The sequence below is a fragment of the Scyliorhinus canicula genome, chromosome 6, assembly GCF_902713615.1.
Source record: "Scyliorhinus canicula chromosome 6, sScyCan1.1, whole genome shotgun sequence".
Taxonomy (NCBI): domain Eukaryota; kingdom Metazoa; phylum Chordata; class Chondrichthyes; order Carcharhiniformes; family Scyliorhinidae; genus Scyliorhinus; species Scyliorhinus canicula.
Genome location: NC_052151.1, coordinates 6,471,445 through 6,496,651, shown reverse-complemented (window position 1 = coordinate 6,496,651; position 25,207 = coordinate 6,471,445). Strand labels below are relative to the sequence as shown.

The 25,207-nt window shown below is 48.2% G+C and overlaps 1 protein-coding gene across 3 annotated transcripts in view; it reads left to right on the top strand.

Annotated features, from left to right (window-relative positions):
* LOC119966971 (serine/threonine-protein phosphatase 2A 56 kDa regulatory subunit delta isoform) overlaps window positions 1–25,207 on the top strand; it is a 233,781-nt gene that overhangs the window by 74,947 nt on the left and 133,627 nt on the right. For all 3 annotated transcript variants that reach the window (XR_005460886.1, XM_038798936.1, XM_038798937.1), the window contains exon 3: window positions 3,079–3,256. Coding sequence is in view for 2 of the 3 variants with exons in the window: in XM_038798936.1 (XP_038654864.1) it covers window positions 3,079–3,256 (178 nt within the window). In the remaining variant the exon portion in view is untranslated. The remainder of the gene's footprint in view (window positions 1–3,078; window positions 3,257–25,207) is intronic.

Genomic DNA, 25,207 nt, shown 5'->3' with positions numbered 1-25,207 from the left:
ACCACTGCTGTTTGTGATATACATAACTGACTTGGAGGAAGGTATAGGTGGTCTGATTAGCAAGTTTGCAGATGATACTAAGATTGGTGGAGTTGCAGATAGCGAGGAGGACTGTCAGAGAATACAGCAAAATATAGATAGATTGGAGAGTTGGGCAGAGAAATGGCAGATGGAGTTCAATCCAGGCAAATGCGAGGTGATGCATTTTGGAAGATCAAATTCAAGAGCGGACTATATGATCAATGGAAAAGTCCTGGGGAAAATTGATGTACAGAGAGATCTGGGAGTTCAGGTCCATTGTACCCTGAAGGTGGCAACGCAGGTTGATAGAGTGGTCAAGAAGGCATACAGCATGCTTGCCTTCATCGGACGGGGTACTGAGTACAAGAGTCGGCAGGTCATGTTACACTTCTATAGGACTTTGTTTAGGCCACATTTGGAATACTGCATGCAGTCTGGTCGCTACATTACCAGAAGGATGTGGATGCTTTAGAGAGGGTGCAGAGGAGGTTCACCAGGATGTTGCCTGGTATGGAGGGTGCTCGCTATGAAGAAAAGTTGGGTAGATTAGGATTGTTTTCGTTGGAAAGACGGAGGTTGAGGGGGGACCTGACTGAGGTCTACAAAATTGAGAGGTATGGACAGGGTGGATAGCAACAAGCTTTTTCCAAGATTGGGGGTGTCAATTACAAGGGGCACGATTTCAAGGTGAGCGGGGGAAAGTTTAAGGGAGATGTGCGTGGGAAGTTTTTTTACGCAGAGGGTAGTGGTTGCCTGGAACGCTTTACCAGCGGAGGTGGTAGAGGCGGGCACGATAGTATCATTTAAGATTCATTTAGATAGATATATGAACGGGCGGGGAACAGAGGGAAGTAGACCTTGGAAAATAGGAGACAGGTTTAGATAAAGGATCTGGATCGGCGCAGGCTGGGAGGGCCGAAGGGCCTGTTCCTGTGCTGTAATGTTCTTTGTTCTTTGTTGTTCTTTGATTTTGAAAAATAAATAAATCCAAAGGGATGAGAAATTGTGTAACAAGGAAACATAGAAAATAGGTGCAGGAGTAGGCCCTTCGAACATATGTTGCCATTCATTTTTTAAAAATTATAGTTTTAGAGTACCCAATTCACTTTTTCCAATTAAGGGGCAATTTAGCGTGGCCAATCCACTTACCCTGCACATCTTTGGGTTGTAGGGGCGAAACCCACACAGACACCCTATCCCCGTAATCCAATAACCCCTCCTAACCTTTTTGGACACTAAGGGCAATTTATCATGGACAATCCACCTAACCCGCACCTAACTTTGGACTGTGGCAGGAAACCGAAGCACCCGCACGAAACCCACGTAGGCACAGGGAGAACATGCAAACTCCACACAGACAGTGACCCAGAGGGGAATCGAACCTGGGACCCTGGTGCTCTGAAGCCACAGTGCTAACCACGTGCTGCCCATAAGTTCATGGATCTCACGGAAATATTCAACACCATCAGCAAGACATAATTACAAGATTTTGGAGAAAATTGGCTCATCCATGACGACATGCATTGCACTGTACATTTTGATGGAACCCTTCCTCTAACTGGTGCAGGTGCAATGGGCCAAAGGGCCTTTTCTGTGCTGTTGAAGTTTGCAGCTCTAGTTAGGGCAATGGAGAAGGCTTTTGGCCTACTGGCCTTCATCAGTTCGGGCATTGAGTACTGAAGTCAGGACGATATGTTACAGTTGTACAGGATGTTGGTGAGGCCACACCTGGAGCATTGTTTCATTTTGGTCGCCTTGCTATAGGAAAGATGTTATTAAATTGGAGAGGGTGCAGAAGATATTTACAAGGATGTTGCTAGGACTCGGGGGACTGAGTTGTAGGGAAAGATTGGACCGGCGAGGACGTTTATCTTTGGAGTGTAGGACGCTGAGGGATGATCTTATAGAGATGTGTAAGATCATAAGAGGCATGGATAGGGTGAATGCACTCCGTCTTTTTCCCAGGGTTGGGGAATCGAGAACTAGTGGGCATAGGTTTAAGTTAAGGTCACAAGCGATAGGAGCAGAATGAGGCCATTTCGCCCATTGAGTCTGCTCCGCCATTCTATCATGGTTGATATGTTCGCCATCTGTTACATATAATGCCACAGACCAAGAGCTGGATTGCAAAATCAGCCAGAGCATCAACCCCTAGAACACATGACCTAGGAGCGGGAGTAGGCAATTTAGCTCCCAAGCCTAAACAACGTCACTGTGCTCATGGCTGATCCCATCCTGGCCTCAACTCCACTCTCCTGCCCATTCTCCATAGCCCTTCAACCCATTACTAATTAAAAATCCATCTAACTCCTCCTTAAATTTACTCACTGTCCCTGCATCCACCGCACTCTGGGGTAGCGAGTTCCACAGATTCACAGCCCTTTGGGAGAAGTAGTTTCTCCTCATCTGTTTCAAAATTTTCTACCTTTTATTCTAAGATTTTGACTTCTCGTTCTAGAATGCCCCACAAGAGAAAGCATTTGCTCCACGTCTACTTTATCCATACCTTTTAGCATCTTGTATACCTCAATTTGATCTCTCCTCAATTCAAGGGAAATAATTAATGGGTACCTGAGGGCCAAACGTTTTGCACAGAGGGTGGTATGTATGTGGAATGAGTTGCTGGATGAAGTGTTTGAGGGACATTGACGACATGTAAAAGGCATTTGGATAGATACATGGAGAGGAAAGGTTGAGAGGGATTTGGGCCAAATGCAGGCAAATGGGGTTAGCTTCAATGGGCTTTTTGGTTGGCAGGGACCAGTTTGGGCTGAACGGCCTGTCTCTGTGCTGCAGATTCTATGAAGTATTGCTGCTTGTTTTTATCTGATGAATGATTTACTTTGTCCTGGTATGAATTTTTGTACTTTGTTTCTAGTATAAATAGCACATTACTAATGTTCCCTGACAGAATCTGTATGGTGTATGCATGAACAGTCTTGGTTTACCCAGTGCCTTCTGAGGTGTGTTGGTTGGAAAAGGTTTATTCTGGTCGGAATAAGGTTTCCACACCTTTTTTATGGTCCTGTAACAGGAAAACATTTTTGTTTATTCCAGGTCCAACAACAACCAGCTGCAAACAAACGTCCTAGTAACAGTGCTCCTCCTCAAACCCAACTCAATAAAATCAAATACTCTGGAGGGCCGCAGATTGTGAAGAAAGAGAGACGCCAGAGTTCATCTCGCTTCAATCTGGCTAAAAATAGAGAGCTTCAGAAACTGCCAGCACTTAAAGGTAAGGCAAAATCTCTTTTAAAGCCTTGTTTTAAAATCATGGTTTTTTCTCTCCCCTGAATGGTTGCTGTTAATTTGGTCTGTGGCCCCCTCCTGCAATAGTTGTGAAGGAGGAAGACGTAACAGATTCATGAGAACACACAGACTGGTGAGTAGGACCAACACGTGGCAGGTTTGAATTTAATGCAGAGAAGTTTGAAGTGATTAATTTGGGTAGCAAATGGGAAGAGGCAAAGGAATAGACAAGCCTGGGAAATGTATGTACACGTGTCTTTGAAAGTAGCAGGGCTATTGAGAACGCTGTAAAAAGAAAAAGGTCATACACAAACCTTCGTTTTATAAATAGGTATAGAGCACAAAAGCAAGGAATTTATACCAAATCTTTTATCAATCTTGTGGTCCCCTGCTGGAGCATTATATCTGTTTCTGGCCTCAGGACGGACAAAGAAGGTAGATTCAAGATTCATTCAAATTGTATGACGATATATGGAGAAACTGGGATTATCTTTGGAGCAGTGAAATGTAACGGGAGATTTGATAAAAGCATTCTAAGTCATGAAGAGTTTTGATGAAACAAGTAGAATGTTACAATCCTGATCAGAGATGATAACTTTAAAAAAAAAAACAAGTGAATTTTCCAAACACAAAGAAATGAAGGTTAAGATTTCATATTTTAAGATTTTTACTGTAGCAAATAAACTAAAGTCAACAGATCAAACATTATTTAACAGGTAACTGGAATGTCCTTTGAAGTCCTTTTAACTTTTTTGGATGAGAGTGGGGGCTGCAGGGTGGATGAGCTGACTGACCATGGCAGCGAGATACAGGAATCCATTCAAGTCGGTCGAGCACAGAAGAACTTAGCTGTGGTAGGGGACACTATAGTGAGGAGGATTAACCGTGTTCTCTGTAGCAAGGAGCAACAGTCCAGACAGTTATGTTGCTTGCCTGGTGCCAGGGTTCAGGACGTTTGCTGTGGGCTGGAGAGCAACTTGCAGTGGGAGGCGGCAGATCCAGTAGTTATGGTCCATGTAGGTATCAACAACATAGGCAGGAAGAGGAAGGGAGTTTTGCATAGTCGTAATGGGAAGCTAGGCACCAAATTAAGAAACAGAACCTGAAAGGTAATAATTGATGCATTATTACCTGAGCCACGTGCAAATTGGCATAGAACAAATACATTAAGAGAATGGGTGCATGGCTCCAAGGTTGGTGTGGGAGAAGTGAGTTCCGGTTTGTGGGGCATTGGCACAAGTACTGGGGAAAGTAGGATCTGTATCGTCGGGATGGTCTATGCCTGAACCGTGTTGCGCTGAAGTTCTCATGAGCTGCATAACTGATGTTGCACCTGTTTCACTGTTAATCCAGGAAATAAGAACTTTATGTGGTGTCAAGTGCTTGGTCATGCAATAGCGACAGAGAAAATACCACTCTGTAATGTTATGTTTAAAATGCGACAGGATTTTTAGGAAGGGTGTAAAACTATATGCACAATCTTACTCCTTGCATAGTACAGTACCACCGTTTACATGGAGGTGATCAGTCTCCTATTTTCCAAGTTCGGCTGGTATACTGAGTTCCAGACTCAAGGCCTTATTGCCTCCAAAGTTTGGTCCTAAGTTCTTCCTACGGAGCTGACCCTTTTTTTATACCCCTTTAGAGAGACCCCCCTGAATCAGCTGAAACGCGCAGGATCCTTCGTCGCTGTTCATTAATTTAAAGCACAGCTTAAACACATAAAACATTCCCCCCCCACTGCATCTTGCAGCTCTTGATTAAATTAAGCAATCACGTTGTCGAGTTATTCAAAGAACAGTGCAGCACAGGAACAGGCCCTTCGGCCCTCCAAGCCTGCGCCGATCACGTGTCCTATCTAGACCAACTGCAGTATCCTTCTATACCCCGTCTGTTCATGTGCCTACCCAGATAAGTTTCAAAGGTTGCTATCGAATCTGCCTCAACCACCTCACTTGGCAGTGCATTCCAGGCCGCTACCACCCTCTGTGTAAAAAAAAAACTTAGCCCACACATCTCCACTGAACCTTTCCCCCCTCACCTTGAACTTGTGCCCCCTTCCAATTGTCATTTCCACCCTGGGAAAAAGCCCCCAACTGTTCACCCTATCTATACCCCAACTGTTAACCCTATCTATACCCCTCATAATTTTATAAACTTCTATCAGGTCGCCCCTCAGCCTCTGTCTCTCTAGGGAGAACAATCTCAGTTTATTCAATCTCTCCTCATAGCTAATACCGTCGATACCAGGCCATATCCTGGTAAAGCTTTTCTGTAGTCTCTCCAAAGCCTCCACGTCCTTCTGGTAGTGTGGTGACCAGAATTGGACTCAGTATTCCAAATGTGGCTTAACCAACGTTCTATATAACTCTAACATAATTTTCGAGCTTTTATACCTGTCCTATGAAGGCAAGCATGCCATATGCTTTCTTTACCACCATTTCCACCTGTGCTGCCACTTTTAAGGATCTGTGGACCTGCACGCCCAGATCTCTGTGTCTATGCTCCTGATGGTTCTGCCATTTATTTTATAGCTCCCACCTGAATTGGATCGACCAAAATGCATCACCTCACATTTGTTCGGGTTAAATTCCATCTGCCATTTCTCTGCCCAATTTTGCAGCCCATCTATATCCTGTTGTATTCTCTGACAATCTTCATCACTATCCACAACTCCTGCAATCTTAGTATCATCCACAAACTTGCTAATCAGACCCGCTACGTTTTCTTGCAAGTCATTTAGATATATATTACAAAGAACAGAAGTCCCAGTACTTATCCCTGGGGATCACCACTAGTTACAGACCTCCAGTCAGAAAAGCACCCTTCCATTGCTATCCTCTATTCTATGGCCAAGCCAGTTCTGGATCCATCCAGCTAGTTTACTCCTGACCCCGTGTGAGCTAATCTTTTGCACCAGACTGCCATGAGGGACCTTATCAATTGTTTTACGAAAGTCAATGTAGACAACATCCACAGCCCTTCCCTCGTCAATCATTTTTGTCACCTCCTCAAAAAACTCAATCAAATTAGTGAGACATGACCTCCCTCATACAAAACTATGCGGTCTGTTGCTAATAAGACCATTCACTTCCACATGTGTCTCGATCCTATCTCTGAGAATCTTTTCCAACAATTTCACTGTCACTGACGTCAAGCTCACTGCCCTATAATTAACTGGGTTATCCTTGCAACCCTTCTTAAATAACGGTACAACATTTGCTATCCTCCAATCTGGAGCCTTTACTGTTTCCATGGTACAACTTACCGTAACATTGCTTATAAAACACACATGGGTTCACATTGGACATGAACAAATTACAATACCATCACTTGATTCACACTGTGAAAGTGAAGTTCCAATCGTATTTCCATCCTTGATTATCAAGAATGGCAACTTATCATGAAACCTGACATGCTCCTCTCTTTTAATTCCAATATTTTCAACCTGATGCATCTCCATACCTTTTGTGTCTTCTCGGGCAATGGGAATTCCCAGAACTAACCCAGTACTAAATTTTCTCACGTTACTACTATTCTCCATATTTTAATCAAGCTCCTCAGCTGACAGGTGGATTTTCATTATTTTTGATGTTGTTAAATCTCCGAATTGAGTGTTATTTAGCCACACTGGAAATGTTCCATCCTCAATTTCCCTCTATCTGCTCTAACGTTCATGCCCCATAAGTACTGCATACCCTTTTATTATAACCGCTTTCATTATACCCTTTAGATTGCTTATGGTTTGGTTGGTTGATTTTTGCATGGCCTTCCAGCAGGGTAATTTCCTTTCCCACAATGCAAGTCAAGCTCACTCCTGTTCCCGCAGTTCTCTGTTTGTTCTTATTTCAATTATAATTTGCTGTAACTGATTTGATAGGGTCCTTACCTTTTGGTCTACAACTTCCAAATCTAACATATTTGCACCTGAGGTCACTGTGTTAAATAAAGTACCCACATCATTAATTATACCTCATTCCCTTTTACTCTCATTTCCCGCTTGTTTGTTGTCCATTACTTCATCTAGTTCCTGTCTCGTTAATTGTTTAAACAAAACACTGTATAACTTCTCCATTCAGGTAACTGAACATCGGATTTGTTTGATGTTACTGGCACCATTTCTTATTCAACATTACCATGCACCATTTGACCTAGCAAGTCCATTCTTGGGCCTTGGCGTTGGTTCATGGCACCGTAGGTCTTTTGGTTCCTTTATGGCTCTTCCCATTATTTCCAAGGTAGACAGGCCAGAAGTTGGTGGCGGGTCATTGAAGCAGATTATGGCCATTGGTACCCTGTATACCTCAACATCTCCTCTGTTTTTATGGCACTATTATCCACTGTTGGTCACTGCACGCCCCCTTTTGACAATTTGCATGTGATCCCAGTTCCACGGCTGAGTTGTCTGTAACGCACTGTGGGGAAACCGCGATCCATTGACCCTGCGTTGTACACCGACCAGTGTCACTCCATGGTGAGAGTATACTTGTTAATTTTGGCATTCCCCATCTGTGAGGTTAAACAGTACTCCAAGGGAGGAGTTGCAATTGTTCTATCAGTCAGTCGGCCTGGCCCTCATCACTGCCACAAGAATAATTGCTGGCCCTTGTATATAATAATCTTTATTGGTGTCACAAGTAGGCTTGCATTAATACTGCAATGAAGTTACTGTGAAAATCCCCCAGTCGCCACATTCCGGCGCCTGTTCGGGAACACCGGGGGTGAATTCAGAATGTCCAATTCACCTAACAAGCACGTCTTTTGGGACTTGGGGGAGGAAACCGGAGCATCCGGAGAACGTGCAGACTTCGCACAGAAAGTGACCCAAGCCAGGAATTGAACCCGGGACCCTGGCGCTGTGACAACAGTGCTAACCACTGTGTGGAAGCAGAAAGCTGAGCTCAATGGAGGAGAACGACATCTCCAAAGAAAGGGCAACACCATGTTATATTCAATGTGGCCAGCCTGAAATGCCTCACTTCTAATCACAAGTTGTTAGAAACAGCATTCAAAAATACATCCATTCCCTACCTCCGTTCGGGAAGAATGGAAGAGCGCAGGGCAAAAAAGAATATTTAAGTATATGCAAGTATATTTGCAGTTTCATTCTTCCAAATTGTTACCTGTGGATCAAGTGTAGTGTCTGTTATTATATACATGCATTCAATATTTGACACTTATTGTTGAAAGATATTGATTCCACATGAGGTCCCAATTTTTGCTACCGGGCCTCACAGATTGTGGGGTTTTAACATAATCGCTTTTTGTCACAAGCAGGCTTCAATGAAGTTACTGTGAAAAGCCCCTAGTCGCCACATTCCGGCACCTGTTTGGGGAGGCCGGTATGGGTATTGAACCCGCGCTGCTGGTCTTGTTCTGCATTACAAGCCAGCTGTTTGGTCCACTGTGCTTTTTATCACCTGATCCTAGGTCTGGCCTGTACCAAGCACATTGTAAACGATCTGGGTTTTTGGAGTAATCCCATGAAAGAGCTAACTTCGATCAGTAGGTTAAGGCCGCATTAGGCGCCTCCTGTTTTCCTGACAACTCTCTGAATATCAGATTTAGGCCCAAAGACAGATTGTCCCAAATGTCAGAGATCCAGACTGTCAATCATTACGTGGTGAGAATGGTTGTGTTGTCTTCCATACTGTTTCAGTTAATTAGCGTTCAACCATTTTGTGCCTCCCATGTCCAGCAGGACTTTATATATTGAGGGCTGACCTTATTTACAACACTATCTGGCCAGTGAATCGGAGTGACAGGAAGTTTCTTGTCTGATTTTGTCAGACCATGACTTGTTGTCCTATGTCTAGTTCATGGGGATTTACTTTACCATCAGAATAAACTTTGCTGACCTGCTTCCTCTTTCCCATGTTTATCGCCACTGTAATTTTCATGGCTTCCAAATTATTCACTAAGTTTCTGATCACGCACTCGGCTCAGGGCATTAATTGTGGGTTCTCAGAAATCCATTCCCAGTAAACTTCCGATCCCCCTCATATCTCCGCCTGTCATGAACTGGAAGGGTGTATATCCTGTAGAACTAGGAATATTTTCTAATCGTCATGCAAGCGCATGGCAGGATCATATTCCAGGTGGAATGTGCTGTTGAACAGTTTTCCTCATCCTATTCTTGAGCATTCAATTAATTCTTTGCACAATACCGCTGGACATGTGGGATTTCTGCTGGATGCCCAATAATTTTCTAACTTTCTGCATGACATTATCAGTGATGTGGGATCCTTGTTCTGACTCAATGCTCCGGGTTAGTCCCCATCTCGTTCAATAAGGATTTCTGCTGTATTGTGGACGTTATTAGTTTTGGTTGGGAATGCCTCTATCCATTTAGTAAATTCATCAACGATGACCAGGATGTATTTATAACCACCCTTACATTGTGGTAAGGGTCCTACAGAATCTATTTGTAGGTTTGCCAAGGGTCCATCTAATTGCCTAGTGTGTCTCAACTCTTTAGTTGGTGAATTCTGCACTGTAAATTCTATGTTCTATGAATAGGTCTGGGTTGTTTTGTGCGCACACCAGACAGTTCTAATATTTTGCATCCTCTCCATGTTTAACCACCAACACAAATATGATACGGGGTACAGTCATCCATGTTTTGAAAATGAAAAATGAAAATCGCTTATTGTCAGGAGTAGGCTTCAATGAAGTTACTGTGAAAAGCCCCTAGTCGCTACATTCCGGCGCCTGTCCGGGGAGGCCGGTACGGGAATCGAACCGTGCTGCTGACCTGCTTAGTCTGCTTTAAAAACCAGCGATTTAGCCCAGTGAGCTAAACCAGCCCCTGTTTTCCTCCAACAGTACTGCAGGTAACAAAGTGGGACCCACTGCTATTTGTACTACAAAGGACAGAGAAGGGAATGCCGGGGACATAGCCATTGCCTGCTTGAGTTCGGCCATGACATTCATGCATTTGGGGGTTCATTGCTACTCCTGTTTTTTTCTTTAGCAACTCATGCAATGGGGCAGCATAGGGTACGAAACTCTCCTATTCAATTCCTGCAGTAACTTACAATCTGAGAAAGGATCGTAGTTCCCTGGTATCACAGGGCAAGGGAAGGTCACCCATTCCCTTTCTGCCTGTGGAGTCTGAGCCTGAGGTGTGACCACCTCTCTATAAGTGCTATCCACGACACACTCCGCCCCACAGATGCTGCAGTGTCACCAATTTCCTCTCCAGCTCCGATTCTCGGGCTTCCAGGAGTTGCAGCAGGAGACACTTCTGGCACACGTGCTGGTCTCGGACACTGGAGATGTACCTGGCCTCCCATGTGGAGCAAGAGGAGCAAACCAAGCTTTTTAATTTTCCTACTGTGACTTGCCCTTTTAATTTAAATCAGAAATTCTATTCCTGATAGTCAATAGTTAATTGCCTAGATCAGCCTGGCTTGCGCACTGACCATAGGGATAAGTATTAATGGAGGCTACTGGTCAGAGTACTCCTTGATCCATGAGACACTCAACGACAGGGCAGCACGGTAGCATAGTGGTTAGCACAATTGCTTCACAGCTCAGGGATCCCAGGTTCAATTCCTGGCTGGGTCACTGACTGTGTGGAGTCTGCACGTCCTCCCCGTGTCTCTGGGTTTCCTCTGGGTGCTCCGGTTTCCTCCCACAGTCCAAAGATGTGCACGTTAGGGACTTCTGGTGGCGGCTATGAGGGAGTAAGTTGCGCATTTGGTGGCTCTTGTGGTCAGACTTTAAGACCCTTTTCCCTGACTTTTTTGAACTTTTGAGCGCTGGAGTGAAAAACAATAGCTCTCTAGATCTGAATCCATACAGAGTTGTATGGACTTAAGGAGCAGAAGGGAGCCAAAACAGGTGAAAAAAGGGGCTGAACAAAGGTGGTGTGGAAGCTCAAGTGGGAGGAAAGATGGCCGATGAACGGACCACGGAAAGGACGGTCCAGACAGCACTGGACAACATGCTGCAGGTCATGAAAGAGAGCTTCACAGCACTGAAGCGGGATAATTTGGAACCGCTCCAGAAAGCGGTGGAGCGACTGGACCAGAGGCTGGATGCTCAGGATAAGAAGGTCCAAGCACTGGAGAAGACAGTGGAAGAGCAGGCGGATTTCCAAACGGTAGCGGACGTGGAAATTAGTAAGTTGAAGGAGCAGCAAGCAAGGCTGATGGACAAGCTGGAGGACCTGGAAAACAGGTCTCGCTGGCAGAATCTGAGAATCATTGGGCTCCCGGAGGGGGCCGAGGGAATGGATGCCACGGCATATGCTGCAGAAGCTGGTGGGGGATGATTTCTTCCCGCGTCAGTTGGAGCTGGACAGGGCACACAAGAGTGCAGGCGAGACAGCTGCGAAAGGGGGGGGGGGGGGGGGGTGGGGGGGGGGGGGCGGTCAGGTTCCATACGTTCGTGGACAAGGAGCGGGTTCTACAGTGGGCCAAGAGCACAAAGAGCTGCTCATGGAACAACAGTGTCCTGCGCATCTACCAGGATCTGAGCCAGGATGTGGCCAGAAGGAGGGCAGCCTATAAACAAATTAAAGAGATCCTGTTTAAAAACAAGGTCAAGTTCGGGCTACTTTTCCCGGCGCGGCTTTGGGTCACATACCGGGAACAGCAACATTATTTTGACGACCTGGAGGAAGCGATGGACTTCGCTAAGGGGCATGGACTGGTGCCGGACTGACGACCCATGGACTCAAGTTAGAGTGTATTAAGGGATGTTTGCATTTGTTCGCAGATTGCCCTTCGTGTTAGCGATGTCGTTCGGCATGCTCTTTTACTTACAACTGGGGGTGTTCTTGTGTTTGTGTTTGCCTGTTTGAAAGTTTTAAAGTTAAAGCCAAAGTTATAGTTAAAGTTTAAGTTGTTGGGTGCTGGGGGGCTGTTCAGGTTCTTTCTGGCTTTTATTTTTCTGGGAATGTTGGGAGGGGGGTGGGTGGTAGTGTCCACCTCATTACACAGTCTGAATTGCACTAGGGTGGGGGAGAGCTTTGTTCTTTGTTTGTTTTCTCTCTGTTTTGGTCCCAGAGCAATAGCTCGAACAGGGCTGTTCTGGGGAGGTGGTGTTGATGGGCGGGGGGGACAATAGGTGGGAGATATGGTGGCGCCGGAGTTGAGAGCCACCAGGCTAGCTGCTTTGAGCTAGTCAACGGGAGCGAGGTGGGGTGTGTGTATGCAGCCAGTATATGGTAGGGGTTAGGTTACACCTGGAATGTTGGAGGATTAAACTGGCCGGTCAAGAGGGCACGTGTGTTCGCGCACTTACGGGCTCTGAAGGCGGATGTAATGTTGCTTCAGGAGACACATTTGAAAGTGGCGGACCAGATTAGATTACAGAAGGGCTGGGTTAGCCAGGTCTTCCATTCGGGGCTTGACGCTAAGACCAGAGGGGTCGCGATCATGATTAACAAACGGGTTAAATTTCAGGTGGACAGCACAGTTGCAGATGGGGGTGGTAGATTTCTCATGGTCCGGGGCAAGCTTGAAGGGGTGAAGGTGGTCCTAGTGAATGTTTACGCTCCAAACTGGGATGATGTAGATTTCATCAAAAGGCTATTGGGGAAAATCCCCCGACTTGGATTCGCACAAGTTGATTATGGGTGGGGACTTTAGTCCTCGATCCCGACCTGGACAGGTCGTGCTCCAGAATGGGCAGGGTCCCGGTAATGGCAAGAGAACTGAGAGGGTTCATGGAACAAATGGGGGGGGTAGACCCCTGGAGAATCAGCCGGCTGACTGGGTAGGAGTTCTCATTCTATTCACATGTTCACAAGGTTTATTCTCGTATTGACTTCTTTGTTATAAGTAGGGACTTTTTGGAGGGGGTGAGGGATACAGAATACTCGGCGATCACTATTTCGGTCCATGCTCCACGTTGGGTCGACCTGCTGGTCTGCAAAGAAAGTTACCAACGCCCACAATGGAGGTTAGAGGTGGGATTGTTGGCAGAGGAGAGGGTGTGTGAGAGAGTGGGGAAATGCATGCAGGACTACCTGCAGGTCAACGATACCCGGGAAATCTCCGCTGCGGTGCTCTGGGAGGCGCTGAAGGCGGTGGTGAGAGGGGAACTGATCTCAATCCGAGCCCATAGGGACAGAACGGATAGGGCGGAGATGGACAGACTGGTGCAGGAGATGATACGGATGGATAGGGAATACGCGGAGTCCCTGAGGGCAGAACTACTTAGGGAACGTCGGAGACTGTAGGCGGAACTGGGGGCGCTATCCACCGGGAAGGCCGTAGAGCAGCTCAGAAAGGCCAGGGGCGCGGTGTATGAGTTTGGGGAGAAAGCCAGCAGAATGCTTGCACAGCAACTTAGGAAGAGGGAGGCAGCCAGGGAAATAGGGACGGTAGTGGACAGGGCAGGGAACCGGGTGGGAGACCCGGCAGGATTGAACAGGGTATTCAGGGACTTTTACAGTAAGCTGTATACCTCAGAACCCCCCACGGGGCCGGAGGGGGATGGGGCGCTTCTTAGATGGGCTGACCTTCCCAAAGGTGGGCAGGGGGATGGTAGAGGGGCTGGGGACCCTGATTAGAGCTGAAGAAGTAATGGGGGGCCTGAAGGTCATGCAGTCGGGTAAAGCCCCCGGGCCAGACCGGTATCCAATGGAGTTCTACAAAAAGTTTGCGGGTATACTGGGGCCGGTGCTGGTTAGGGTGTTTAACGAGGCGAGGGACAATGGGGTGCTACCCCCGACGATGTCGCAAGCCACCATCTCGCTGATATTAAAACGGGATAAAGATCCGGAAGTTTGTGGGTCCTATAGGCCAATCTCCCTGATTAATGTGGACGCTAAACTGCTGGCCAAGATCCTGGCGTCCAGAATCGAAGACTCCGTACCGGACATGATTGTGGAGGACCAAACGGGGTTTGTTAAGGGCAGGCAGCTGGTAGCCAATCTAAGAAGGCTACTCAATGTGATTATGATGCGCCCGGAGGGCAGAGAGGTGGAGGTAGTGGTGGCAATGGATGCCGAAAAGGCTTTTGACCAGGTGGAGTAGGACTATTTATGGGAGGTGCTGGGACGATTTGGGTTTGGAGAAGGCTTTGTGGACTGGGTTAAACTGCTATATCAGGCCCCGGAGGCTAGTGTAAGGACGAACAGGACGACATCTGAGTATTTTAGACTACACCGTGGGACAAGACAGGGATGCCCCCTCTCTCCACTGCTGTTTGTGTTGGCCATAGAACCGCTGGCAATTGCTCCAAGAGCGGCAAGGGGACAGAAGGGAATGGTCAGGGGGAAGATAGAGCACAAGGTCTCGCTATACGCGGATGACCTGCTTTTGTATGTCTCAGATCCAGCGGCAGGGATGGACGGGAGTATGGAAATCCTAGGGGAATTTGGCTTGTTTTCGGGCTGCAAGTTGAACATGGCAACAAGCGAGATGTTTGTGGTGCAGGCGAGGGGTCCGGAGAATAGGCTGAGGGAGCTACCATTTAGGCTGGTTGGGGAATGTTTTGGGTATTTAGGGATACAAGTGGCGCGTGACTGGGGTAAGATGCACAAGTTGAATTTGTCTACGCTGGTGGAGCAAATGAGGAGCCAATGCCAAAAATACCTCAATAATGTGGGGCCTCACGGTAGCATGGTGGTTAGCATCAATGCTTCACAGCTCCAGGGTCCCAGGTTCGAGTCCCGGCTGGGTCACTGTCTGTGTGGAGTCTGCACGTCCTCCCCGTGTGTGCGTGGGTTTCCTCCGGGTGCTCCGGTTTCCTCCCACAGTCCAAAGATGTGCGGGTTAGGTGGATTGGCCATGCTAAATTGCCCGTAGTGTAAGGTTAATGGGTTAAGGGTATACGGGTTATGTGGGTTTAAGTAGGGTGATCATTGTTCGGCACAACATCGAGGGCTGAAGGGCCTGTTCTGTGCTGTACTGTTCTATGTTCTATGTTCTAACATTGTTTTTAAAAAAAAGATGTGCGGGTTAGGTGGGTTGACCATGATAAATTGCCCTTAGTGTCCAAAAAGGTTAAGTGGGAGTTTGCTGTGTTACGGTATAGGGTAGATACGTGGTCTTGAGTAGGGTGCTCTTTGTAAGGGCCGAATGGCCTCCTTCTGCACTGTAAATTCTATGGTCTATCAAGTTCACGTCTTCTTTTGCCTCTCTGGGGGGAAAATTAATATTATTTCTGGGGCTTGGGGTGGGGTCCTTCTCTCAGGACCTCTCCCTCTTCTCCCACAATCATGTTTGGTAGTAGCAAACCTGTCTTCTTCGCTCTGCAGTAGGTGTTGGACAGCCTCATCCGAAATCGGGTCTTCGGGCTTCAGTTGCAATGGGGCGAGGGTACAAACTCTTGAGTATGACCCACTCTGCGCATTTTCACAGTAACTTCATTGCAGTGTTAATGTGAGCCTACTTGTGACAATAATAAAGGTTATTAATAAAGATTGTTACTCTGGACTCGCCCTGAGGTAGATTCGTTCTCATTCCCAACCTTCCAAATACCACAATTAACCGTATCAGAATTCTGTCCATGTTCCCTCATGAAATTGATGATATTTTCGCTACTAAGTAGCTACTGATTTCCCCTCAGAAGGATCCCCAAGGCTACTGTAAGGTGTGCATCAAGGTAACTATCTCTGGAAGGCAGGAACGGAAGATCCCACCTGATGTCTCCAGTCACTACACCAAGACTATACCCTGCACGAGGCAGCTACTAAGGCATGCGTGTTTAAAAGAACAGTTTCCCATGATGGTGTTGTAGCCACCTATAATGCTGCTGAGGATTATGCACTCTTCGGTTAATATTAAGCAGTCAAGTGGTCCTTGTTGGTTTAACACCGTTCTGGATCATCCAGTATCCCATATGATTGTCCCAGCCCCCTCGTGCAGGGTATAGTCTTGGTGTAGTGACTGGAGACATCAGGTGGGATCTTCCGTTCCTGCCTTCCAGAGATAGTTACCTTGATGCACACCTTACAGTAGCCTTGGGGATCCTTCTGAGGGGAAATCAGGGTGAGCTTCTGGGCGCTGCAGTCGTGAGCATAATGTCCCTCTTTCGTGCAGTTATAGCATCCAGATTCGCTGCACCTTGCGGCCCTGAAGATCCCGATGATTGTCTTCTATCTGCTGGATTATTAGGGATGTACCTGGGTGGTTTCCTGAGGGACCTGTCTTTTGGGAGTACGTTGGTAGACCGCTAAGAAAGGGTCTTCCATGACCTCTTCCTTCAATTCTCCAAGGCTGGCCACTTGCGTGATGGCATGGACCTTTCCGTGGGAATTGTACGCTCTACCTCGCCATTTTGCTGTGTTAATCTGCCAGATTCTCATCATTCGACAAAGCGTCCATTGTTCCATGTGAGTGGAGTCATCAGGTTCGTATACTTCAGAGGCACGATGTCTAGTGTCACTAGAGTGGGAGACAAGAGGGTTCCAACCCATTTTGCGTTGCTGACGGGCAAGTGCTGTCTGATTAACCCAGGCCTATACACCTGATCAAAATTAGCCCAAAAGCAACTGGCGCATGCCGTTGGAGATTTGCCCAACCTCTGCCAACCCTAGGCCCTCGGTTGGGTCATCCCATGTACTCTTGACACCTCCATTATGGCCATTTTTAATTTACCTACTGTTCCTCCTCCATCTTGTTGTATCTGGCATAAGGCCATGAAGAAGACTCACTGTATATCCACCTCTCTCAATTTACACACATTCAAATAATAATCTGCATATTTTTGTCACCAAAGTGGATAACCTCCTATTTATCCACATTATACTAAGACAAGGCTGAGGCATTCGCAACAATCTTCAGCCAGAAGTGCCGAGTGGATGATCCATCCCAGCATGGCAGATGCGAGTCTTCAGCCAATACGATTCATTCCATGTGATATCAAGAAACGGCTGAAGGCACTGGATACTGCAAAGGTTATGGGCCCTGACAATATTCCGACAATGTGACCCGGAACTTGCAGCGCCCCTCGTCAAGCTGTTCCAGTACAGATACAACACTGGCATTTACCTGGCAATGTGGAAAATTGCCCTGGTGTATCCTGTACACCAGAAACAGGACGAATCCAACCGGACCAGTTACCGCCCTATCAGTCTACTCTCCATCATCAGCAAAGTGATGGAAGTAGTCATCAACAATGCTATAAAGCACCACTTACCTGCCCCAGCCGATGAAGGCAAGCATGCCATATGCCTTCTGACTACCGTCTCCACCTGAGTTGCCACTTTCAGTGACCTATCCACCCAGATTGCTCTGCCTGTCAATACATTTTTAAGGGTTCTGCCATTTATTGTATATTTCCCAACTGTATTAGATCTTCCAAAATGCATTGCCTCATATTTGTCCGGATTAAACTTCATCTAGCCGATGACTTTCTGTGACCCCTTTTAGCCCTCCTGACTCCTTGCTGAAGTTCCTACTTTCCTTAGATTCCTCACGGGCTTTGTCTGTTCCCAGCCGCCTTGCCCTTCCAAATGCTTCCTTTCATTTTCATTTGTCAACCAGATTCTGCACAAGGTAGAAAGGTTAATGCAGTAACAAAACTTACCAATTCCCCCATTTAGAAGATTGTAATGCCAGGGCAGCATTGTAGCATAGTGGTTAGCACAATTGCTTCACAGCTTCAGGGTCCCAGGTTCGATTCCCGGCTTGGGTCACTGTCTGTGCAGAGTCTGCACGTTTTCCCCGTGTGTGCGTGGGTTTCCTCCGGGTGCTCCGGTTTCCTCCCACAGTCCAAAGATGTGCGGGTTGGGTGGATTGGTCATGCTAAATTGCCCTTAGTGTCCAAAATTGCCCTTCGTGTTGGGTGGGGTTACTGTGTTATGGGGATAGGGTGGAGGTGTGGGCTTGGGTAGGGTGCTCTTTCAGGGAGCAGGTGCGGACTTGATGGGCCGAATAACCTCCTTCTGCACTGTAAATTGTATAAATAACAGGGTTGGCAGTGCCACTTGCCGTACTAAAATAGATTTATTGTAAGGTTACTGGCAAATACCTTTAACACCACAGCTAAGGCAATATCAGCTTTTGTTATGCTGAATGAGCTGTACCAAAGCCCAGTGATGCCATTCAGGCTAAAAAATGCCCCAGCCACTTTCCAAAGCCGAATGAATCAAGCTGTAACCAGTATTCCTAACCGTGCAGTTTACTTGGGTGATGTATTGATTCACAGCAGCACCTGCAATGATCATTTAAAACAATTGGAAACCCTATTTAAACAATTACAGTAATGAGCCTTACCAAGAATGAGTTCATGGAAGCATGGGAAACCTATTTGACATGTTGTCGGGCAGGGGCACTTGTTGCCAAGAAAGTGAAAGTACAGGTTTTGATGCAAGTCCCTGTCCCTTCCGACTAAACAGGAAATTGAGGCTTTTGGGGATGCACAGTTTCTGTCGTACATTTGTGCCAAACTTCAACACAATAGCTGCTCCATTAGATGATTAATTATAAAAGAAAGCAAAGGCGGTATGGTAAAGATGGGCTTTTTAGTTGGCATGGACCAGTTTGAACTGAAGGGCTGTAGGTCCTATAATATTGTTGGGAAGGATAACATATTTACTGATGCATTATTAAGAATTTAACTTTTGAAGAATCTGAGAATCAAGAAAATCACGACTGTACAGATTGACTTCACGGGAGTGAATGACGTGAGTGCATGTTGGAATATTGTTTCATATATATTGTACATATCTTTCCCTGCACTGTTCGTGATGGAGCGCATTTGGAAATGGCATTTCATTTTTTAAGGGCAGTGACACGTTGAGAAACATATCTTCAAGAACTGTGAGCACAATTCAAAGAAACAATTTCAAAGTCTGGTTTTGGCCACGTTTAGAAACATCAAATCATAGAATTTACAGTGCAGCAGGAGGCCATTCGACCCATCGAGTCTGCACCTGCCATTGGAAAGGGCACCCTACCCTAGCCCACACATCTACCCTATCCCCAAAATACCACCCAAGCTTTTTGGACACTAAGGGTAATTTAGCATGACCAATCCACCTAACCTGCACATCTTTGGACTGTGGGAGGAAACCGGAACACTCGGAGGAAACTCACGCAGACACGGGGAGAATGGGCAGACGCCGCACAGACAGTGACCCAAGCCGGGAATCGAACCTGGGACCCTGGAGCTGTGAAGCAACTGTGCTAACCACTGCTACCGTGCTACCCGTTGGCGGGATTGTGCCCTGTATTCAACGGCACTTGTGTCGTAAATGAGCCCCCACGAGATTCTCGACATTACTGTCACTCTCGACATCTGATTTGACTTGTGTGGCAGCAGCTTGCCGCTAACCAGTGGGATGAGTGGCATGGCACCCTATATTCCTGTGGGAGGACTAGCAGCAGGCTGAGCAATGCTACCTGGGAGGTAGAGGCAGCGACTGTCAATGCAGGCAGCATGACGAGGAGGACCGCTGTCCAATGTAACAAGAAGACAAACTTCCCCAATACACTGGTTGAAACCTCGCACCCTCCCCACATCCAGTCTTTGTTCTTCAGAACCCCCTGGCACCCACCAGCGCAGCCCCTTCTTGTCCAGGTGTGGTGCCCAATCCACCTGCTATCAGCCCCCCCTGACCTATCAAGCATGCGGCTATGAATGCCAGGCTACCAGGGAGGCAAAGGCCAAAACGTCAGCCCCTCTCGACCCCTGGACTCCTGGCTCTTCCGACACTCTAAAAGATCGCCACCTCTGGACTCGGCACCACCCTTTGCACCATGGACATGACATCAGCGAAACCATGCCAAAATCCTCTATGCTTCGTGTATGCCCAAATCATGTGGACATGATTTGCTGGCCCTCTCACACACCTGTCCTCTATCCTAAAAAACTTGCTCATCCGGGCCACCGTCTGGTGTGCCCGGTGGACTACCTTAAATTGTATCAGGCTGAGTCTGGCACACGATGAGGATGTATTAACTCTGCCTAAGGCATCCATCCACAAACCCATCTCTATCTCTCCCTCGATCTCATCTTCCCACTTGCCCTTTAGCTCCTCTATCTGAGTTTCTTCCACTCAGTAAGCTCTTTGTAGATATCCGATACCTTCCCCTCTCCCACCCCCGTTCTGGAAACTACCCTGTCCTGTATCCCCTGTGGTGGCAGGAGCGGAAAGGCCGGAACCTGCTATCTCAAAAAGTCCCATTCCCTGCTAGCAGTTCAAATTTCTTCCCTAAATCCTTCAAATAGGGGAAGCTCCCTTCTATAAATAAATCTCCCATCCTCTTGATCCCTGCCATCTATGAAATCCTTCATCCAGCCTTCCCGATACAACCGATGATTATTGTAAATCGGGGCCCAGACCAATGCTCCCTCCACTCTTACATGCTTCCTCCACTGCCGCCAGACTCTCGGGGGTGCCACCACCACCGGGCTTGTGGAGTCGGGGCTGGCGAGAACGGCAGAGGTGCTGTTATCAGTGCCCCCAGACTCGTGTCCTTGCATGATGCAGCCTCTACATGCTCCCACACCGACACATACACACACACCCCCCACTACCCACTTCCTAATCATGGCTATATTAGCCGCAGAGTAGCAGAACCCCTCTGAAATAGGAAAGGAGCAGTCACCTTGTTGGGAGTTTTCTATAGGCCCCCAATAGCAGCAGAGATGTGGAGGGGCAGATTGGGAAACAGATTTTGGAAAGGTGCAGAAGTCACAGGGTAGTAGTCATGGATGACTTCAACTTCCCAAACATTGAGTGGAAACTCTTTAGATCAAATAGTTTGGATGGGGTGGTGTTTGTGCAGTGTGTCCAGGAAACTTTTCTTTTTTAAAAAAAAATAATTTTTATTGGAATTTTTTATATAAAATATAACGACAAACAATGAAATGCAACAAAATAACCCATAACAACTGTAACACTCCCCAGACCGTATCAACACATGTATCACATCCCCCCCCACCCCCCAACCCCAATGAACAAGAGAACTTAAAATGAATTAAAATTAAATAAACAAACATAGTCATCGTCTGTCTCCCCCCCTTTTCCCTTCCCTCCCCCCTTTTCCCTCCCCCTTTTCCCTCCCCTTCCCTTCCTTCCCCCCCCCCCCCCCCACCCCCCGGGTTGCTGCTGCTACTGTCCCAGTACCCTATCGTTGAGCCAGAAAGTCGAGGAAAGGTTGCCACCGCCTAAAGAACCCTTGTACTGACCCTCTCAGGGCGAATTTGACCTTCTCTAGCTTAATAAAACCCGCCATGTCATTGATCCAGGACTCCTCGCATCTTTCCATTGTAGCAAGATCCTTTGCCGGGCTACTAGGGATGCAAAGGCCAGCACACCGGTAGCCGCCACCACCGGACTCGTGGTATACCTCGTAGGAGGGAGCGGCCACGGCGCCGTTACCAGGGCCCCCAGGCTTGTATCTCCACAGGACGCCCTCTCCATCCGTTTCCATGCTGCCCCCTCCCCCTCCATCACCCACTTGCGCACCATCGACACATTGACCGCCCAATAGTACCCCGAGAGATTGGGTAACGCCAGCCCCCCCCCCCCCCCCCCCCCATCTCTACCCCGCTCCAAGAAGACCCTCTTCACCCTCGGGGTCCCATGCGCCCAAACAAAACTCATGATGCTGCTGGTCACCCTTCTAAAAAAGGCCCTAGGGATAAAGATGGGCAAACACTGAAAGAGGAACAAGAACCTCGGGAGAACCGTCATTTTGACGGACTGCACTCTACCCGCCAGCAAATACCTCACTCTTGCCTAAATTTAACTTATAGCCCGAGAAGCCCCCAAATTCCGCTAACAGCTCCATCACACCCGGCATTCCCCCTTCTGGGTCCGCCACATACAACAGCAGGTCGTCCGCATACAGCGATACCCGATGTTCCTCCCCACCCTGCACCAGACCCCTCCATCCCCCTGACTCCCTCAACGCCATAGCCAAAGGTTCAATCGCCAGTGCAAAGAGCAAGGGGGACAGGGGGCACCCCTGCCTGGTCCCACGGTAGAGCCTGAAGTACTCCGCTCTCCTTCCGTTGGTAACTACACTCCCCATCGGAGCCGCGTAGAGCAGCCTCACCCATTTGATGAATCCCTCCCCGAATCCGAACCGCTCCAGCACCTCCCACAGGTACCCCCACTCAACTCTATCAAATGCTTTCTCTGCATCCAGCGCCACCACTATCTCCGCCTCCCCCTCCACTGCCGGCATCATAATAACATTTAGCAGTCTCTGCACATTCGTGTTGAGCAGCAACTTGGCGTCAACATTGAGGAGCGAGATAGGACTGTATGATCCACACTGCTTATCCCGCTTCAGGATCAGAGAGATCAGTGCCCGTGACATCGTCGGGGGCAAAGCCCCCCCCTCCCATGCCTCATTGAAGGCTCGCACCAACAGGGGGCCCACCAGATCCACATACGTTTTATAAAATTCCATCGGGAACCCATCTGGCCCCGGGGCCTTACCTGACTGCATTTGTCCAATCCCCCTGACTACCTCCTCCAACTCTATCGGCGCCCCCAGCCCCTCTACCAGCTCCTCTTGAACCCTTGGGAAACATAGCCTCTTCATGAAGCTCTCCATCCCCCCCTCTCCCCAACGGAGGTTCCGACCGGTACAGTTCCTCGTAGAAGTCCCTAAAGACCCCATTTACTTCTGTCCCCCTCTGCACTACATTCCCACCCTTAGCCGTCACTCCACCAATTTCCCTAGCCGCATCTCGCCTACGGAGCTGATGCGCCAACATCCTGCTCGCCTTCTCCCCATACTCGTATACCGCGCCCTGCGCCCTCCTCCACTGTGTCTCCGCCTTTCTGGTGGTCAACAAGTCAAATTTGGCCTGCAAACTATTCCGTTCCCCCAGCAACCCCTCCTACGGTGCCTCCGTGTATCTCCTGTCCACATCCAGGAGCCCCCCCACCAGTCTCTCCCTCTCCTTCTTCTCCCTCCTTTCCCTATGGGCCCGGATGGAGATCAGCTCCCCCCGGATCACTGCTTTCAGAGCCTCCCAGACCATCCCCACCCGGACCTCCCCCGTGTCATTGGTATCAAGATACCCCTCAATACTTCCCCGGACCCTCCTACACACCTCATCAGCCAGCATCCCCACATCCAGGCGCCAGAGCGTGCGCTGGTCCCGCGCCTCCCCCATCTCCAGATCAACCCAGTGCAGAGCATGGTCTGAAATCGCTATGGCCGAATACTCGGCATCCTGCACCCTCGGGATCAATCCCTTGCTCAGGACGAAAAAATCTATTCGGGAATAAACCCTATGGACATAAGAGAAAAAGGAATACTCCCGCGCTCTCGGCCTCCCAAACCTCCAGGGATCCACCCCTCCCATCTGGTCCATGTATCCCCTCAGCACTTTGGCCGCCGCCGGTCTCTTACCCGTCCTTGAGCTGGACCGGTCCAGTGGGGGATCCAGCACTGTGTTAAAGTCTCCCCCCATGATCAGGCCCCCTGCCTCCAGGTCCGGAATGCGGCCCAATAAGCGCCTCATGAAGCCAGCATCATCCCAATTCGGGGCATATACGTTAACCAGCACCACCTTCTCTCCCTGCAGCCTACCCTTCACCATAATATATCTGTCCTCCTTGACCGACACCACCTCAGCCGCCTCGAACGCCACCCTCTTCCCCACCAGAATCGCCACCCCCCGGTTCTTCGCGTCCAATCCTGAGTGAAAAACCTGCCCCACCCACCCCTTCCTCAGACGAACCTGGTCCGCCACCTTCAAGTGGGTCCTCTGGAGCATAGCCACGTCTGCCTTCAGATGAGAAAATACCCTAGTTCTCTTAACCGGCCCAGGTAATCAGCCGGATCAGAGGGCAACCCCCCCCCCCCCTGCCGGCAAGCCATAGCTGATCGACTGCTCGCCCCAGGCCAGCTCGCCCCGCCCGACCCATTCCCCATGGCGACCCCCCCCCCCCGGCTAGGACCCCTCCAAGCCGTGACGCACCCTCCATGGTACTTCTGTGAGTCAGCTGACTTCTGCTGACCCCGGCAGCTCCCGCCAGAACCCATCCCCTCCCGGCCTGTGGTCATCCTCCTCTTACCATGGGGATTGGACAAATGGGGCATTGGGACCGGTTCTGGGGGAGGTGGGACCAGTATAAACCGGACGGTCTGCTCTTGGGCAGGACTGGAACCGATGTCCTGGGGGGGTGTTTTCTAGAGCTGTTGGGAGAGTTTAAACTAATGTGGCAGGGGGATGGGAACCGATGCAGGAAGTTGGAAGGTAGTAAAATAGGGACAGAAACAAAAGGAAGTAAGGGGAAAAGTGCAAGGCAGAGAAGACATAGTCAGAAATCTAAAAGGGCGACAGTACAAGGTACGGTGACTGAGGGGAGCACAGTGAATAGGCCCAGTAATAACAAAAGGAATAAAACTGGAGATGTTAAGATTCAAAACAGAGGTAAAAAAAACCAACATAAGTGTACTTTACCTGAATGCTCGTAGTATTCGGAATAAAGTAAATGAGTTGATGGCGCAAATAATCGTAAATGACTATGATTTAGTGGCCATTACTGAAACATGGTTAAAGGATGGTCACGACTGGGAGTTAAATATCCGAGGGTATCAAACTATTCGGAAGGACAGAGTGGTGGTAAGGGAGGTGGTGCTGCTCTGTTATTTAAGGATGACATCCAGGCAATAGTAAGGGATGACATCGGTGCTATGGAGGATAAGGTTGAATCCATTTGGGTGGAAATCAGGAATAGTAAGGCGAAAAAGTCACTGATAGGAGTAGTCTATTGGCCACCAAATAGTAACGAGATGGTGGGGCAGGCAATAAACAAAGAAATAACTGATGCATGTAGAAATGGTACAGCAGTTATCATGGGGGATTTTAATCTACATGTCGATTGGTTTAACCAGGTCGGTCAAGGCAACCGTGAGGAGGAGTTTATAGAATGTATCCGCGATAGTTTCCTAGAACAGTATGTAATGGAACCTACGAGGGAACAAGCGGTCCTAGATCTTGTCCTGTGTAATGAGACAGGATTGATTCATGATCTCATAGTTAGGGATCCTCTCGG